Source organism: Pseudoliparis swirei, chromosome 6 (assembly GCF_029220125.1).
Source record: "Pseudoliparis swirei isolate HS2019 ecotype Mariana Trench chromosome 6, NWPU_hadal_v1, whole genome shotgun sequence".
NCBI classification, from domain to species: domain Eukaryota; kingdom Metazoa; phylum Chordata; class Actinopteri; order Perciformes; family Liparidae; genus Pseudoliparis; species Pseudoliparis swirei.
In genome coordinates, this window is record NC_079393.1 from 27,574,835 (window position 1) to 27,594,347 (window position 19,513).

The 19,513-nt window shown below is 42.4% G+C and overlaps 1 protein-coding gene and 1 long non-coding RNA gene across 6 annotated transcripts in view; both read left to right on the forward strand.

Annotated features, from left to right (window-relative positions):
* LOC130194837 (uncharacterized) overlaps positions 1-16,191 on the forward strand; it is an 86,076-nt gene extending 69,885 nt beyond the window's left edge. Inside the window, exon 2 of the long non-coding RNA XR_008831969.1 lies at positions 15,867-16,191. This is a non-coding gene — a long non-coding RNA (uncharacterized LOC130194837). The remainder of the gene's footprint in view (positions 1-15,866) is intronic.
* Positions 1,462-18,473, forward strand: LOC130194790 (zinc finger protein 62 homolog). 5 transcript variants are annotated; one of them, XR_008831953.1, is made up of 4 exons: positions 1,462-1,627; positions 11,048-11,823; positions 14,332-16,057; positions 18,244-18,473. XR_008831953.1 is itself a non-coding variant. In XM_056415960.1 (4 exons), exons 1-3 carry the CDS (start codon positions 1,498-1,500, stop codon positions 14,437-14,439), a joined length of 1,014 nt encoding a protein of 337 aa, XP_056271935.1. In that variant the 5' UTR covers positions 1,462-1,497; the 3' UTR covers positions 14,440-14,450; positions 17,403-17,452. The 5 variants fall into 5 exon arrangements, 3 of the variants coding, with proteins under 3 accessions (XP_056271935.1, XP_056271933.1, XP_056271936.1); XM_056415960.1 differs by lacking the exon at positions 18,244-18,473 and adding an exon at positions 17,403-17,452 and having other exon boundaries at positions 14,332-14,450; XM_056415958.1 differs by lacking the exon at positions 18,244-18,473 and having other exon boundaries at positions 14,332-16,191.
* Positions 18,474-19,513: the final 1,040 nt, after the last annotated feature.

Here is a 19,513-nt window from a genome sequence, read left to right on the forward strand (position 1 = left end):
ATATATTGAGATATACTTATATATATATTTATAAATATATTTATATATACATATTTATAAATATATATTTATATATACACTATATATATACACTGATTTTATATATATACATTAATTATATACAGTATATATATAATTATACACTGATTATATACAGTATATATATTTATATATATTTATAAATAAATGTATGTATTTATATTTATAAATATATATTTATATATACACTGTATGTATATATATATATATATTTATACATTGCATATATACACTGATTATATATATATATATATACACTGATTATATATATATATATATATATACACTGATTATATATATATTTACCTGATTTACATTCCATCCGTTCTGTTTCTAAAATGAAGGCATGTGTGTTTCTGTCCGCGGCCCTTCAGGGCGAGGAGGGGCGGGGCCAGAAGAGCGTCCTGGATGTAAACCCGGAGCTCCGGGCCATGCTGGAGATGGCGAGGAAGACTCTCCACAGCCAGGGCCTCAGGGAGCCTCAGGAAGACCAGGACCAGTGAGATGGACCTGGTCCTGCTGGGAGTGGATCACATGTACGCCGGACTTTAAGACGTTCTTCTGTCACTACATGCAGGGTTCTCTTTCCTGGTCTTTTGTGAGCTTCTAGCCACATCCTGTTCCTCTGATTACAGAAGCCTTGAGAAGAAGGAAGAGGAACACGTCTGGTGATCTCAACAGGTTTTACTTTAGTTCTGTCTGCACTCATAGTTTGGCAGAAGGATTTAGTTGCATTACTCCGGTTGGCCACCAGAGGCTGCACCACGACCCCCAGCTCTAAAGAAAACTACAAGCAGTAGAACAACACTCAATACAAGAGCAAAGAAAACAAACTAACAGAAGGTTTCAGGTGAAACATCAAACCTGTAGAAGCTCTGCATCTATAATGACATGGATATTAAAATGACCCTGAAGGCTTCAGAGGAGGGAAGCGTCTCCTTGTGTGTTTGATTACTGTCAACTGCTCTGTGACAGATGATGTTATTGCACAACAGTTTGACATGACGGCTTCTAGCCACGTACACGTGATCACATGTTCACATGTTCACATGTTCAACTACCTCTAGATGGTTTTGTGTTAATTTAAATGTTTTCAGCATCTGTTTATTGTTCACGGTCTCAGTCGTCCAGACTGGTTGTAACAGACGGCCTCTCCACCGGTTGCCTGCACAAGTTGATTCTTGCTGTGTACAAATATATATATATATATATATATACACATGAATATTAAACTACCTGTAGTCACCACTGTCGATCAAAACGTACACTCTCTGGTGAGATTCTCAGAGATCACGTGATCATGACGTCAGAGACAGTTGAAAAACGCCTTTTAAGGGCATGAGATCTCCTCTGGGTGCACGGGGCAGACCCAGTGCGTCATACACCCAACTGCGCATGCGTCGTTCAGACATGGACCGCGAGGAGCCTCCGGTGTCTGTTCCCGTGTCTCCAGGAGAAATGATGAGACTGTTGGTGAAGCAGCAAGTCCACGCGGCCGTTGAAGAGTCTTTTGGGCTGTTGGACACATTGACAGCAGCTTATGAGGACACCTTGTCTCAGTTGAGAGAACAATGGCGACACACATCAGGTTGGTGCTTCTTCTTCACTTAGCACACTGACATGTTAGTGCACCTATATACTGATGTTCACGGTAAACGCATTCGATCGGGAGCACGCGGGGTGGTCTGTCAAAGTTAGCGAAAAGACTTACGTGACACAACATCCGGTTGGCAAAGTTAGCGTAAAGAACCACGTGAAACAACATCCGTCTTTCAAAATAAGATGTCGACAAATAATACACTATCATAAAATAGTAAACGATGAACTGATTTTGATCTGGGTTTTTCCCGGGTCAAAATGGGTCTTCGGTGCTCCCAAAAAATGTGTTTTCCCTAAACTGGCAATCAAACAATTTTAATGTTTCAATTAGGACATTTTTCAAAGTAAAACTACTTAATGTTTAAAGAAATCATGCAGGCATTCTAAATATGTTTTTCCTCAGAGTCCCATGTAATGACTGATGCAGATGTTTTCAGGACATCCCTGACATCCCCTAGCCTGGCAATCAAAACAATTTACTGTCCCAAGTAGGAGATTTTTCAAAGTAAAGGTCATACATTTTTATGAGAAATCAGTCATTTTGTAATGTTTGTTTGCAACCAAGATCTCTGGCCGGAGTCCTACCAGTTCACCCTTTGGCCACTGGGGCACTCCCGTTTTAGTCTTCTGACTGCATGATAGTGTTTCTTGTTTTAAGATTTTTGACATAATGTGATGGTGAGCTGATGAGTGATCAAATGATAACAGAAAATCTTAAAAAAGGCTATTACTTTGAGGGAATGATTATTTTAAGATAAAATCTATACATGATTATTTAGGCCCCCAAACTATTGAATAATGTAATAATTGTAGCACATGGTGTTATAGAAAATAAAAAACGTCAGGGCTCCAGACTAACTTTTTTTACTAGGAGCACAGTGGCCCCTAACTTAAAATTTTAGGGGCGCAAGCAGAAAATTTAGGGGTGCACACTATAAATCGACTTGCAAAGTTTTCCCATCATTTTTACTGTATTACTGATAAATAATTTGACAATATACAATCTTATAAACTTGTGCAATAGTTTTAATAACATACACCAGTTATACAGCTTAAAAATACAAAATGAATATTTATGCTCTACTGACAACAACAGAACAAGTTGTAGACTTGGCATCATATACACCTTAAAATGAAATCACATATTGTGCACAATTATTTATGTGTTAGTCCTACCACCAGCCTAACCGCTTAATCATTATGGTGCCTGTTTGCCTTCATGAACTGCAAAACATTCACAACAGAGAACTCTTCAGAAGTTACTGTATTGAGTTTAAACAGAATTTGAGAGAAAACATACCGTGAGCATGTGCATGTTGCACTTCGATGTGGCCAATCAAAGCATGCGTTGGTTTCCCTTGTTGCAGGATCCTGGCATATATGATTTCACACTCTTTTGTTGACGTATCTGTGTCCCCATCAATCATGATTGACAGATAAGGAGCGTCCTTAATCTTCTCGTACGTCTTCCGTTTCAGTGTATCTGCGATGATGCCAACAAACTGTGCACATGCTGTGTCGTTATTGTATGTTGCGTTTAGTTTTACACCATTCTTCCTTTGTAGATCAAGTTGGCCTTTAAATTTCATAAAAGGCAGTTCTTCTTTGGCAATGAAATACGCCGTGTTCAACTTCAATAGCAATTCAGCCTCCTCGGCGCACTGGTTAGCAGCCTCTTGTCTTCTAAATGCGACTGGGAGTGGAGCTGCACTTTCATTGCACAGGTCGCGGCACATTTTATGTTTCAGACTGGCGTTGTGTTTGATCAGCGTGTCGTGTTTTAATTGTGTAGTGCCAGTCTTATCAGCAAATTTCGTGTTCCCCGCATGTTGTGGGAATCGACAGCAGAATTTACAGTTCATTGAATTGGTCTCCCTGAAATACCTCAGCCAGGTGAACTCGCGCAGCCACTCATCGTAGCTGCATTTCCTGCCTTTTTTCGCCACGACCGTTTCCTCACAATCTGAGTCGGACTCATTCTCGGGATTTGTTTTCTCTATATCATTAGGTTTAGGAAGAAAGTACGAACTGATAGTCCGCTTCGCCATTGTCTATTGTTTACAGGAGACACCGCTATGTAAAATCTTTTGATTCGCGCGATAACCCCCAAGACCCGCCTCTTTTCACACATTAGCCTATAACCGTGGTCACCCCCCCCCCTTCCCGCTGTCAATCATTCTCCCCCCCACCCCCCGCTCTCACACACAGGCCAGCCTTCTTCTTCTTCTTCTTCTTCTGTTTTCGTCTCCTTTCTTCTTCTTCTGGAGTTAATGTCGGTTAGCAAACCAGTCATTCAGGCATTACCGCTAACTATAGTGGGCTGAAGTGTAGAACAAGTTTATCAGCAAAAAAAATATTTAAGAAAAAAAAAAAAATCAGCTCATTTACTGGTCGCGCATGCGTGAGTTGATGAAAAATTTACTCGCACTGTGTCTAATTTTAGGCGCAAAATGCGACCATTTGGTCGCAGTCTGGAGCCCTGACGTATCAGTTTACATTTTAATCAATAAGATCAATGCTGTTTGTCATATATTCAGTGACTTGGACAAATGAGAACTTTTATGGAAAACAGGCTGACATGAATATCCTGTGAAATAATTGTTCCATACATAATTGGTCCACCTATTTTATTTGGTCGCAAAATCCACTCGCATAATAAATTGAGGGTTTACGTTATTCAAGCGTACAACTCATTATGTGTGAATGGACCACCGTCCTTGCTATGGAGTATTTCAAATTTGTGGTAAATGAAAGAAAAAGTATTCATGATTTCAAAATGTTATCACGTATACCTAAGTGTCCCTATGCTTTATAAATACAAGCACAGGAATCTGTTTTTGTTATTGCACAATGTAATGAATATATTTTGTATTTTAAATGTTTTATGTAATATTTTTATAAAATTGTAAAATATTATTGTTTTATGCCTCAACGGTTACGTTTTAAATGATAAAACAGTATCTAACCTAGGTCACGTTAAAGGTGGTTAATTTCCCACCTTTTTTAGATTCAGTGTGACAGCTGTTCCCGCTGGTTCCACAGCCAGTGCCTCGGAATGGACACAGCAACGCTTCAGAAAGGAAATAATTAGTGTATGTCTCCCTAATTATTGGACCAAAAGCATGTGCAATTTTTTTTCTGCATTTATTATGTTATAATTATTCTAATTTGTAGAGCATAAAGTTTTATTTTTTTATTTTTATAATTTCACTTTAAATAATTCACAGTTGAAATGAGTCACTTTAATGTTCTAAAATATTTATCTTCAATATTTTCTGAGTTTAAATTTTTTTCGTTTACAAATGTGTGACTTTCACTTTGAAATATATCAAGATATGTTGATTAAAAAAATAAGATTTTCAATTTAGGTGGAGTCAGAGATGTCCTGAACACATCTGCATAACTCTGGGGAGAAATATATTTAGAATGCCTCAAATCTTCAGAATTAAACGATTTCTTGTAAAAATGTAGGACATTTACTTTGAAAAACTCTTCTTTGGTACAGTAAAACTGTTTTAATTTTAGCATAACTTTAGCTAAATGTAAAATGTTCTATCTCTTTTTCTATAAAGATACAAAATCAATTCAGTTTTTACTTAGAAATGCTAGTATACGATTTGTCGACATCTTCTTATGAAAAACGGATGTTGTTTCACGTGGATCTTTCCACTAAATGTGTTGTAACCCTTGTGTGCTCCCGATCTGGGTCATTTGAATGTGTTTACCGTGAACATCAGTATAGAGGTACTCAAAAATGTCAGTGTCGGCTGATTTGACCACAAATATCCGAGTGTCGGCCGAGTTGACCGCAGTGGTTTAACTGGCGACTATTCAGCCGACCGCGTCCGTTGTTGCCGTGGTTACGACAGTCCGGTCATGTGAGCCGCCACTTGAAATGTAATGCGCCTCCAGACATGGTGCTACGGGAGGAGGGCTTGTACGGTGTGCGAGATGAACTGGTGTTTGAATGAACTGGTTCTGGTACGCGTGCGTGAGCAGACGTGTTGTAGGAGTGGCCTCTCAGGACCCGTCTGACTCACTAGGAAATGCACATTTCCATCGCTTAGCCTCCGTGTCACGTTCTTTTGATGTAACGCTAATGTTTTAAAGACGAAACTCGGATGACTTTGCTGTAAAATGCCATACCTGTTCGGGAGGCTGTAGTTGAGACGCCGAGGACACGGAGCGAGGACAAAGTAGGTGCCTCTACTGATGCCTGTTCAATATACTACTAACTTCAATAAATAGTTGACAACACGCTCTTGTTGTCAGTCTGGTGTTCATGTCATACGTCGTTATCTGACGTCCAGTCGATGTGAGACCAGTTTACTCTTCATACAGTGTGTAATGAAACATGCAGCCCGTGGTTTACACCCAGCTCGCCCACCGCTGTGGGAAACTGATGACTCATCAAGTTGTGGTACAACACTGTGCTGTCTTATGTTTTATATTCAAGACGACGGATCAGCATCTATCATCGTAACTCTACTCTACCTGTGCAGCACTCACTGGTCCAGATTAAACATGACTGTTACCTGTTATTGTGTTACGATAAGGACCCACATTGAATTACTACACAGGAGTGAGCGTGTCTTTAGAAACATCATGTGGAGCGGCTTGCTCCAGCCTCCATTTAGGATTTAGTCTGCATTAAGGAAACGTTTCCATCTTCCACCTGTTGATGTTTATTTAACTCTAAATATGTTGGAAATCACACAAAAAATCTGAAGTTGGAAGACACTTTCCCCTCAGTTTTCAGGAAGTCAAAAACAACATTATTTTTAACGTTATATGAAATAATATTATAGTTAAAATTAAAGTTAAAGTCACCTTAAAGCCCCATTATGTAGTTTTTCCCTTTTAGCGCCCCCTTCAGTTTTTGAGGTATTTAATGTTTACTTCAGTGTCGTAAATACCCAGTTACGATAGATGCAGCCCGGTAGAAGCAATCCGGCGACTGTTTCTATTTTGGATTTATACCAACGGGCGGGATCACTAATACGAAGACTGCGCAGGAACACTGTGAACTGGGCCCAGCACCTACCGGACTAGGGTGAAGTAGCGGGGATTGAACGCGGCGCCTCGCCACGATTCCGCCTGGTTGGTCAGCTGTTTGCCGGCTTTTGGGGGGAGGGGGGGGGGGGTGTGTGTGTGCGTGCAGTCATTTACTTTTGTTTTGGGGGACTGCAAAGACTTTGGGGACTGTCGGGATCCGGGGATTATACTTCGTTTTGAGTGGGTTTGATTGTTTGTAGTGGTTGTGTCCATTTTGGGGCTTGCAGATGCATTGAATTTGATTTAATATAATAACATTTGGGTTTCCATATCGACTGTGTTTTCTTTTACGACCATTTGAGCAGAGAGAGTTAACACCAGAATTAGATCCGCCCATTCCTTTTTTTTTTTTTTTGCATTGTACCTTTTCCTTGATTGAGTTGCTAAGGCGGTGTTACAACATAACCAAAAGAATGACATTTAGTTTAGATGAAATACCGATCGCGTTTTCAGCCTATATACGTTGTTTTCTAAATGTTTGAATGTGGAGTACGTGTGATCGAATACAATATTGTTGACATCACCAAAAAGCTATAAAAAAAAAGCTACCCTTATACTGTAGCTGCGAGCGTGGAGTGGCACTATATGACATTGCGTAATCACTGCCGGAAAGCAGGTCGAAGTACATCCGCCCCGGAGCGGGCGGCTCCAGAATCCTACATAGCGGAGTTATTTCCCCACAGACCCCCGATGGCAATAGCGGAGGCGCAAATCGCCATATTAAAAGTCATTGTAGCGGCACACTTTTTTTCAAGCTGTTATTTTAAGGTACAATTGTTACATAGTGTTGCTTTAAGGATGCATTGAATTTGATTAAAATAATAATATTTGGTTTTCCGCAATATTGATTGTTTGTTTTTCTTTCATGACCGTTTTACGATCGCGCAGGTTAAGCAGGGACTTAACAGCCATTAGCAGATCCGCCCATTCCCTTAGAATAGCGTATTGTACCTTTCCCCTCAGGATTAAGTTATAAGGGAGAATTGTTACACTTTGTTTTTATTGATTACCTCTGCTATGCCCATGATTATTTTCAGCATGATTTAATGTGCAGATATTGAGTTAGTCAAAGTTAAAGTCACCTTAAAAGAAATAATGATTTTCATAATCTCCAATTTATATATTTTTAATGCAGATCAGTAAAAGTTTATATGATAAAGATATATAATGTACAATATCTTGTTCGAGAGCTCATGATATCCATGGTCATTTTTAGGCATGCACCGATCTGATCGGCCGATATTCCCATTATCGGTTTTGATCGGCGTTTTCAAAACGGCCGATCAAACTTGGGCCATCAGATGACATAAAATCTGCGAGAAAAACTATCAGAGACGTTTCAATCGCGGCGCAACGGAGACGATGCGCCGAGGGCCGCAGAGTGAGAGGTCCACGAGGGATCCTCACGCACCGAGCGGCGTCCCCGTCCCCCGAGTTGAATCACTGGGTCAACTCAGCCGACACTCACATGTCTGAGCCCCTATAGACTGATGCTCATGGTAAACACATTCGATCGGGAGCGCGCGAGGGTTTTGATAAAGTTAGCGGAAGGATTTAAGTGACAACATCCGGTTTTGCAAAGTTAGCGGAAAGAACCACGTGAAACAACATCCGTTTTTCAAAATAAGATGTCGACAAATCATACACTAACATATACAAGTAAACAATAAACTGATTTTGTATCTTTAGAGATCGTTTCTGAGATTTAGCTTAAATTATGCTAACATTAAAACATTGTTACTGTACCAAGGAAGAGTTTATAAAAATAAGTCATACTTTTGTATGTTAAGAAAAGTCCTGTATATAGATTTACCCAAGAGTTCCAGGAAATGAATGATGTAGATGTGTTCCATACATATCTGAAATCCCCATCACTGGCAATCAATCAATTTTAATGTATCAATTAGGAAAATTTTCAAGGTAAGTCCTAAATCTTTAAAGAAATCGGTCATTTCTTTAATGTTTGAGGTGCTTTATATATGTATTTCCTCATAGTCCTAGGCAATAATGCTACACAATAAATAGAATGCTTCAATCGACACCGTGATCGGTATTATCAGATCGGCAGATACTGATTTCAGAAATCGGTGATCGGCACCAAAAAACCTGATCGGTGCATCTCTAGTCATTTTCAAAGATTATATTAAACTTCCAATAGATTTCTGTTGAAGTGGATCCAGTTACTCTTCTGTTTTTTGAGTACATTTTAGTGTGATAGTGTTATTAAATGTTCACACTGTGATGAAGGTGAGGACTTGGATACCTAGACAGCATGGCTCATCGATCGATGGTGACCACACTGCAAAGGGCTGTGCCTAGGGATGAATGAGATACTTTAATTATTTATCGATTCCTTATCGATTCTCGCTTATCGATTTGTATCTTACTTTGCTTCTTTCTTTTGGGCAAGGGCAAAAAAAAAAAAGCACCAAGCGGGTTTTATTCACTTTTTATTTTTTATAACTATGCACACACACATGTTACACATTTTACTTTTTTAAATTTTAAAAAACATTTATATTTTATATTATTATTACTTAAAAAAACTTAATAAAACATAAAAAAAATAAAGTATTCTTTTTAAATTTAAACATTCCTAGAGATTACACAGTGCTCCTTCCTTTTTAAAGGGTAGTATATAGAAAATGCTGCTAATGAAACTAGCAGCAGTGTACAATGCCAAATTGTAACCATCAATTGTAATTTTCATCATAGTTCTTGTGCAGAAAAAAAGCTTGTCTGCTTTCTCCCGGCGATCTCATTCTCTCTCAAGGACTTATTGTATCTAACGTGACTTGAGATCTCTCAGTGATGTGGGAATGATAACAGGAGGTACAAGACGGGTGTACAAGGCGTGCTGTAGCCTGTGATCAGCCTCTGAACCGTCTGACCTGAACCTCACTGGCTCTAAATTCGGCTCTGAATTAGATTATGGCAATAATATTATTTACATAGTGAAAGCTGGCACAATGAAAAAACAAAATGCAACAAATTCATCGGTGTTTCCCTGAGCAAAGCAACACTATGTACATGTTTCTTTTTTTTATTCCCTTTTAGGTTTTTTTTTCTTCAGGTTTATTATTTCAGTCAGTGTGGTAAATACCCAGTGAGGTGCGCGTACAGGCACTCTTGCTGTCATGTTACTTTGTTTTTGGGGTGCCAAATGTAGATGCGTGTGATCAGAATACAATATTGTTGGACGTGTTAAGCATAACAAAGCTGTTACTTACTGTATGCGCGGTGGTGGCACTTTATTGGCTGTAGTCATTGCGAACAGAAAGAAAGCAGGTCGATTGCCGCCCGGATGTGCCGGTGACAGACCCAGATAGCGGAGTTAGAGACCAGACACAGACCCCCCGTTGTGTGGTGGAGGCATCGCTATATTAAAAGTCATCAGCGCAATTTTTTTTTTGCTGTTATTAAGGTTCAAAAAAGCAATAGTGTTGCTTTTAAGAGGCAAGCACGACCTCTGCTGCCTCAATGTAGGGGCTGAAGCAAAGATGTAGCTAGCCAAGCTTAAGAAATATAAGTTTAATAATGGTATGTATCGATAATCGAAGTTTAATAAATAGGTTGTTAACATTAATAATTTTGCTACACGACAACCGCCCCATAATTAATAAGTTACGATCAAACTATTTTCAAAAACTGGACCCAATCACCAAATCTGAAGTGACTTTCAATCCAAGAATGAGAACTCAGTCAAATGTGTCAACCAATAGAAGGGACATAGATATCGGACTAAGGCATAATACACAAGTACTTCCACACACAGTGTTGTGTGAGGATTTGACTGGACAGGAGTTGTGCTGAACAGATGAGTAGTTGCGATGCGTTGAGCTTGAGACAGGTCACCGATGACATTCCTGCTGTTCATTTCGTGGGTGTTATTATGCACTTCATCTACAGTTTTGTTCCTCCCTTTACGAAAGTTGTATTTAGAGTTACAAGTGGGTAGACTTGTCATTTTCATGCTGTAAAAGAGCCACAAACTGATTTATTCTTCTGAAATGCCACCATGAACTAGTAGCGCTTCAGTTAAAGAAAAGTTGTTGCATATTTGCGAAACAAGAGAAGAACTAGCGCGACCGAACCTACAATCTGAACGCTTGTTACAATCGGTTCACTGGAGAACGGGTTGCTCAACTGAAACCCTAGCTGTGCCCGATTGTCTGTTCAATTTCTCATCGGGTTCCTTCCACTTCCATCTCAATACTGGCAACGTTCGTTCAATCCTGATGTTTACTAATGTCATTGTTATTATTTTGTATTTGTAAATGAAGAGCAACAAATACACATTTAGTCAGACTTTAGTTGATATCAGTCACCGTTGTTCATAATGTGCTCCCTGCAGATGTCCAGCAGCTGGTAGGGATTAAAGCAGATGTCCCCCCTGAGGACCAGGACCACCCAGAGCCCCTCCACATAAAAGAGGAGCCGGAGCCCCTCCACATAAAAGAGGAACCTGAGCCCCGCCACATAAAAGACCTGCAGGATCTCTGGACCCGTCTAGAGGGAGATCAGCTCATTGTGCTGCAGGAGGCCGATATCGCCAAGTTCTCATTCACTGCTGTTACTTTGGAGAGTGAAGATGACGAACCTCAGACCTCACAGCTTCATCAAAGCCAGACGGAGGACGACAGAGAGGCGGAGCCTCCAGCCAGCAGCTCAGCTACACCGATACAAACAGAAACTGATGGAGAGGACTGTGGGGGATCAGGACCAGACAGGAACCTAAATCCACATCGTTATTCACATCCAAATGCTGATGATGAAGAGGCTTCAGAATCTTCTGAGACTGAAGCCAGTTGTGGTGATTGGCAAGAAGCTTTGTCAGATTCTGGACCTGAAAGTGTAGATGGGGACAATGTCTGGAAGGAGACCAGGACACCTAAGTCTGCTGCAGATGCCTTGAAATATAAGGAAGCTCTTGTAAGTCATGTGGGATGTAACACTGGCAACAAATCCAATGGATCACTATCAAAAGTGCTCATGAGAAAGAAACCATTCAGTTGTGATGAGTGTGGGCAAAGATTTACGCAACAGGGACAACTGAAGTCACACTTGAGAGTCCACACAGGAAAGAAACCATTCAGTTGTGACGAGTGTGGGAAAAGATTTACAGTTAAGGTAAGTCTGAAGAGACACATGAAAGTCCACACAGGAGAGAAACCATTCAGTTGTAACGAGTGTGGGAAAAGATTTACAGAACAGGGAAGTCTGAAGAGACACATGCCAGTCCATACAGGAGAGAAAGTAATCAGTTGTGACGAGTGTGGGAAAAGATTTGCACATCAGGGATATCTGAAGACACACATGAGAGTCCACACAGCAGAGAAAACATTCAGTTGTGATGAGTGTGGGACAAGATTTACGCAACAGGGACATCTCAAGAGACACATGGTAGTCCACACAGGAGAGAAACCATTCATTTGTGGTGTGTGTCGGAAAAGATATACAGAACAGGGAAGTCTGAAGAAACACATGGTAGTCCACACAGGAGAGAAACCATTCATTTGTGGTGTGTGTCGGAAAAGATATACAGAACAGGGAAGTCTGAAGAAACACATGAGAGTCCACACAGGATAGAACATGTTTCTTCCAGTAGTGACAAATTCAATACGTAAGTTTTTCTCTTTCTCATGTGTTAATTTAAAAATTGTTTCCCATGTCATTTATTTGTAAATGAGATGGAAGGCAAAGTGTTCTCCAATCATTTGATGAATCTTTATTATAAACAATGACAACATACTGAGTGTCTTTGATGGAGGAAACTAAAAACTATGTTGTGGCAGCTGTCCCCAATCTGGCCTCGGCTGCTGGCTGGTTGCCAATCAGTCAGCTGCTCTGACTGATTGGCAATTAGTCAGCAGCCGATGCTGCTTGTATAAAAGGGCAGCAGAGCTGGATGGACGGGAGAGTGAGCAGAGGCGCAGGTTGTGCGGTCTGCTTGTGCGTTGTTGGCTGACAAATAAATCATGTCTTTCAACCAAACCTCGTGGTTCCGGGCTGATCCTTGGTGCTGGGGGGGGAAACCCACGGGTAGTGGCCATGGAGCTGCTACACTGGAGCCCAACGTGGGGCCCCCGGAAACCCAGCACCTGGAAGGGATGGAGCCTGGGAAACCAGAGGAGGAGCTGATGAGCAGCTTGGGCCAGATACTGGCCCGGATTGAGGAGATGGGGCGGGCACAGGCGGAGGAGAACCGCCGGTTCCTCAAGACCCTCCTGGACCCGGCGGCTCGGCGGCTGAACCCCGTTCCCCAGGAGACGTCGGAGCTGCCGAGCCCCAGGACCCGTTGGAGCTGCCGACCTCCGAGGTCCAGGACCCGTCGGAGCTGCCGAGGTCCAGGACCCGTCGGAGCTGCCGACCTCCGAGGTCCAGGACCCGTCGGAGCGGCCGACCTCCGAGCTGCCGACCCCCGAGCCCCAGGACCCCAGGACCCGTCGGAGCGGCCGATCTCCGAGGTCCAGGACCCGTCGGAGCGGCCGACCTCCGAGCTGCCGACCCCCGTCCCCCAGGAGCCGTCGGAGCTGCCGACCCCTGAGCCGACCCGTCGGTGGAGGGCCGACTCCGGATCCCTGGGCCCTGTCGGAGGTGCCAGCTACCCCGGCTCCATCCCGGCCGGTCCCGTCTCCCCGTTCCCCGGCCCGGCGGGATTCAGCTCCCCGTCCCCCCCGTCCCGAAACCCAGAGCCCCCACATCCGAAGCCCGGTCCCCCAGAGCCCCCTCCTCCGCCCAAGCTCTCATGGGAGGGAGGGGGAGTAGGTTAGGCCGGATGGAGCCCCGGCCTAAATCGGGTGGTGGGGATATGTGGCAGCTGTCCCCAATCTGGCCTCGGCTGCTGGCTGGTTGCCAATCAGTCAGCTGCTCTGACTGATTGGCAATTAGTCAGCAGCCGATGCTGCTTGTATAAAAGGGCAGCAGAGCTGGAGGGACGGGAGAGTGAGCAGAGGCGCAGGTTGTGCGGTCTGCTTGTGCGTTGTTGGCTGACAAATAAATCATGTCTTTCAACCAAACCTCGTGGTTCCGGGCTGATCCTTGGTGCTGGGGGGGGAAACCCACGGGTAGTGGCCATGGAGCTGCTACATATGTATAAATACATCTGTATTTAAAATGCATTTTCCTTGTAATGTTTGAAAAACTACATAAAGAGACTTTTGCAAGTTCACTTTGTGCTACGGAAACTTTGTTACACTTTCTCTTACAGACCCATTGTTTTGTATAATTCTCAAGCAATAAGTTTCTATGTAACTATAAACTCACAGGAAGATTCTTGTAAAAGAGTTGATGGATAGTTAGTGGGAGAGTAGAGATACTTTTTAACTGCCTTTACAAAGTAGTGTCTTTTGTTACCTAGAAAACCTTTTATTGTAGTTGTACTATTGTCTAAAGGCAAGCAAATAGTTTAAAATAAACCCCATCAGAGGTTCACTCACACAGGAAACCTCTCGCGCCTGACCGGGCAATCGCGGAAAGACGTGAGAGGCTCCCCACCGACCGACCGTCCGTCCATCCGACCAGCCCCAAGTGCAGCAAGACTTTCACTCGCAGGATAACCACACTCTTTCTAGCCGTGTTACGAACGAGTGACTCGTTATTAGTATTATCAGACCGTCTAATGGTGTGTTCTCCTAGAACACCATGGCTCGCCTCTGGGAGAACTGGGGAGGTGGAGGATGCCAAGAATGGAGACCCACCCCCGAGGAGAGGAAGGAAGAGGAAGATGAGGAGCAGGATACATGAGGATGACAGCGGTGAGACTCTTACGTTGTAATGAAACGTGTGGGCTCCATGCTGTGTTCTCTCTGGTCTGCTCTGTCTCTGTTGTTTCTCTGTGATGCAGAGGAGGACCATGCCGAGCTGGAGGAGGACGAGGCCGAGGAAGAAGCGGCGCACCCCGATAACGTGGTTACACAGAGTCGTGTAAATACACATGCACGATAGCTTGCATAGAACTCTAATTGTTTATTTAGTGTGGTCCATGTCCGTCATGGTCTGCTGGCTGGAAGCATCAAGCTGAGCCCCACATGTTGGATAAATAGCCTCACTTAGCTCCTTCACTTTAAGGCGTATATACATATTCTGCAAGGAACATTAATTCATTATAGGGCAATATTAGACAGGTCATTTGTGAAGTTGCTTTATTCAGAAACAAACTCACAAAACATTGAGCTACTAAATACAATGAAAATAGATTAATATGACAGAAGAGCTCCATAAGCAGGGTTCGTACAGTCCTTGCAATGCCAAAAGTTTTGGAAAAGTCCTCGAAATGTGTTAGATTCAAATGTTCATTTACGATGAGTTTGAAATAATTAATATGTTTTTTAAAAGAAAGACATTCAAAATATAAGCCGGCATACGCTCCTTGCAATTTGTTTTTGTTGTGTATGAACTAGGGCTGTCAATAGATTAAAAAGAATTAACTAAACTCAAATATGTCATGTTAGAGTGTTACAATAGCAGGATCATTTTATTTCACCTGCCCATCCAGGCAAATTGGTGGAGCCAAATGTTATTAAAAACAAAACAAATATATGATTTCTAATGGTCCAAAATAATGGTAAGTGTATGAGTGTATTTCAAAGGAAGCCATCTGGAGGGCTTTTCTCCCATCAACCGTGACCAATTGTCTTCAACGGTTTCTACTTCGAACACGTCTACCTGTCTCTTGGACTCCATCCCGACGAGGCTGCTTAAAGACGTTTTGCCTTTAATTGGCGGCTCTCTATTAGATATTATCAATGTGTCTCTGCTAACAGGCCACGTACCACACTCCTTCAAAGTGGCTGCTATTAAACCTCTCCTGAAGAAGCCCACTCTGGATCCAGAGGTGTTGGCTAACTACAGACCGATCTCTAACCTCCCTTTCCTCTCCAAGATCCTTGAGAAAGTGGTCGCAAATCAGTTGTGCGACTTTCTACATCATAATAGTTTATTTGAGAAATTTCAATCAGGATTTAGAAAACACCACAGCACCGAGACAGCACTGGTGAAAATTACAAATGACCTCTTAATGGCATCAGATAAAGGACTCATCTCTGTACTGGTCTTGTTAGACCTTAGTGCTGCATTCGACACCATTGACCATGACATCCTATTTCAGAGACTGGAGCAGTCGATTGGCATTTCAGGCACGGCACTAATTTGGTTTAAATCCTATTTATCAGATGACAGAGATATAAATGTATGTTATGTTATTGCTTACCGTATCTTAAACTCAACAATCAGAGGAGCTTCCCGAACTCCGCGTTCCCACCCGAAGGTTGTGTTATGTGTTTGGGGAGTCTGATAAGGAAGTGATAATAAACCAGACGGAAGGAATATGTCAACTTGTCCTCAGTTCCACTTCTCCTTTGTTGTTGTGTGTGTGTGTGATAAGCTTTCAATAAAAGGCTGGACCAAAGGGGTGCTCGGCGGAATGTCTTGGAGGTCGTCGTGTTCAGAGCATAGGCGACTGAGCTTCCCCTTTGGCCAAAGCTTTGGTCAAAGATACTACGTTGTCTGTGATTCATTTCTCGCCTCCTTGACCGTGATAGAGAGGAAAAAACCTATCATAACTTGGTGCCGTGACCCGGATCCCAACATACCCATCGGCTGGATTTTTCTTTTTCCTGCGGAGCCACTGACACCTGTGCAAGGCCCCGACTGATCATCGGATTAAGAGACCGCTCAGCAGTGGATAATAATTTCTGCAGAGAGGAGATCCAGTCGTGGATTGACGGGATCCGGCGGATCGGAAGACAGAGGGAAATGACCCAGACAAAGTACGTATGGTTTTGCCCTTTTTGCGAAAAATAAAGGTTGATTACGCGCCGTAAAAATAAGGTTTTGCCCTTTTTGCGAGAAATAAAGGTTGACTACGCGTCGTAAAAATAAGTGTGGTGAACTAATACATATTTGTGGGAGAACTATGTGTTTGTTTAGCTTTGTTTGTTTATATTTGTTTGTGAATGAATGCTGTGACTCTATTGAATCAGCGTCGCACGACCTGTTCAATTAGACAACCACAGATTGACAGGTTTGGGTAAAGAAACAAGGAAATGTACTAATACTATACGATCACACCATAAACAATGGGTAATTCTCACGGAAAGCCTGAAGGCGAATTTTCAGGCGACACATTGTTTATGTTCAAACAGGACTCAGATAGTGTGAAATATCTGAAAAAAAAAAAAAATGAAAAATAAAATGGAAAACAAAATACGGCTTTTCCGGCGAACTAAACGTTTTTGAGATAGAAACAATCTGTAAAAATCTAAAAACCATCGCCATAGAAAACAAAAAACCCAGACTCAGCGAATCAAAACACCACGAACTAAAACAAGCAGAACAGTGGGTCCGAGCAGCAAAAGAGAGGGCACAAGGCCAAGTAAAAGAAAAATTATGGGCTACCAAAAAGTCTATTCAAGGCCGTTGCTATTTTGAGTCATGGGCAATGCCATGTCTCAACAGGAGGGATGGTATCTATGATAGAACAAAACTACTTAAAATTTTTTGTAAAGCATGTGTGCCATGCATCAAGCACAACCCTCAAGGAAACCTAATCATTCATGGACGCCCCTACCTACCACTAACTCACCCAGATTTAGGCGGGTGGGGAGAAAGAAACAATAGTGGAGTACATGAAGAAGACCATGATGGGAGAGGAGTCAGGAAGCAAATGTCTTGCCAGATTCACCTGTCTCCCCATTATGTCTGTACAGGTCAGCGACTGGGTCTGCATCCAGCGTCATCAAGAAAAAGACGTGGAGCGGCGCCGCTGGGAGGACCATTCAAGTCCTTCTGACGACTGCAACCGCTGTAAAGATAGCCGAGAGGACCACCTGGATACATCTCTCCCATTGCAAACTGTTCCCTACAGAAATCCCGGACCAGTGCCCTGATCCCGAGACGACCACGAGCAGAGGGAAGACTGACTTCAAAGGGGCTGTCCGCTTAAAGACAGCCATCTCAACGTCAGTGAAGAAACCAACAATCCCTGCTCTTAGGTGTCGCCTCGGGTGATGGGCGAGAGGTCCCGAGGAACTCAAACGAGAGGAGCAATCAGTACTCTAGCATCGGTGTCTGGGCTCACCTCACGGATGGAGCCCATTGAAACGACCGCGTACATTCATATGTATGATGACATGGGAAGACCTGTCAATGCTCCCGTTTAAGAAAATATAACGTAAACTTTTGGTTTAAGCTTGTATGACATAATTGTGTAAAACTCCTCACAAGGAACGGACAATTATTGATGTGAAGCTGCTGACTAAAAAGTTTAATTCCCAAAGAGATTGGTGTGGTGTTACTAACAAATTATGTGTAAGAAAAAGGGAATAATCATGATTCTGCTTGGACTGCTTAACCCAAATACGTAAATCACATGCTGCTTAGAAATTAGACAAATAAAATGAGTGCCCTTATTGACCATGTTTAAATAATAAGCAATAGCATAAACAGGAGGGAACTGACAGAGATATAAATGTATGTTATGTTATTGCTTACCGTATCTTAAACTCAACAATCAGAGGAGCTTCCCGAACTCCGCGTTCCCACCCGAAGGTTGTGTTATGTGTTTGGGGAGTCTGATAAGGAAGTGATAATAAACCAGACGGAAGGAATATGTCAACTTGTCCTCAGTTCCACTTCTCCTTTGTTGTTGTGTGTGTGTGTGATAAGCTTTCAATAAAAGGCTGGACCAAAGGGGTGCTCGGCGGAATGTCTTGGAGGTCGTCGTGTTCAGAGCATAGGCGACTGAGCTTCCCCTTTGGCCAAAGCTTTGGTCAAAGATACTACGTTGTCTGTGATTCATTTCTCGCCTCCTTGACCGTGATAGAGAGGAAAAAACCTATCATCAGATCGATCACAATTTGTATTGGTAAACGATGACGCCTCGATAACCACCAACGTTAATCACGGAGTTCCACAAGGTTCTGTGCTTGGACCAATTTTATTTACCTTATACATGCTTCCTTTGGGCAATATTATCAGGAAACACTCCATAAACTTTCATTGTTATGCAGATGATACTCAACTATATCTATTGATAAAACCAGAGGAGAGCAACCAACTCGGTAAAATTCAAGCATGTCTTAAAGACATAAAAACATGGATGACCTGCAACTTCTTGATGTTAAACTCAGACAAAACCGAAGTAATTTTACTCGGCCCTGAACACCTCAGAGATCAATTATCTGGTGATGTGGTTTCTGTAGACGGCATTGCCTTGGCATCCAACACCACTGTAAAGAATCTTGGCGTTAACTTTGCTCGGGACTTGTCCTTTAACTCCCACGTAAAGTAAATCTCAAGGACTGCATTCTTTCATCTACGTAATATTTCAAAAATCAGGCACATCTTGTCTCAAAAAGATGCAGAAAAATTGGTTCACGCGTTCGTTACTTCGAGACTGGATTACTGCAACTCCTTATTATCAGGCTGCTCTAATAAGTCTCTTAGGTCCCTCCAGTTGATCCAGAATGCTGCAGCTCGTGTTCTCACTAAAACTAAGTAAAGAGATCACATCACTCCTGCACTAGCTGCTCTGCACTGGCTCCCAGTAAAATCAAGAATCACTTTTAAAATTCTTCTCTTAACCTACAAAGCCTTGATTGGTGATGCTCCATCATATCTTAAGGAGCTTGTAGTACCATATTGCCCCACTAGAGAGCTACGCTCACTAAATGCGGGACTACTTGTAGTTCCTAAAGTCTTAAAAAGTAGAATGGGAGCCAGAGCCTTTAGTTATCAAGCTCCTCTTTTATGGAACCAGCTTCCAATTTCAGTCCGGGAGGCAGACACAGTCACCTCGTTTAAGAGTAGACTTAAGACC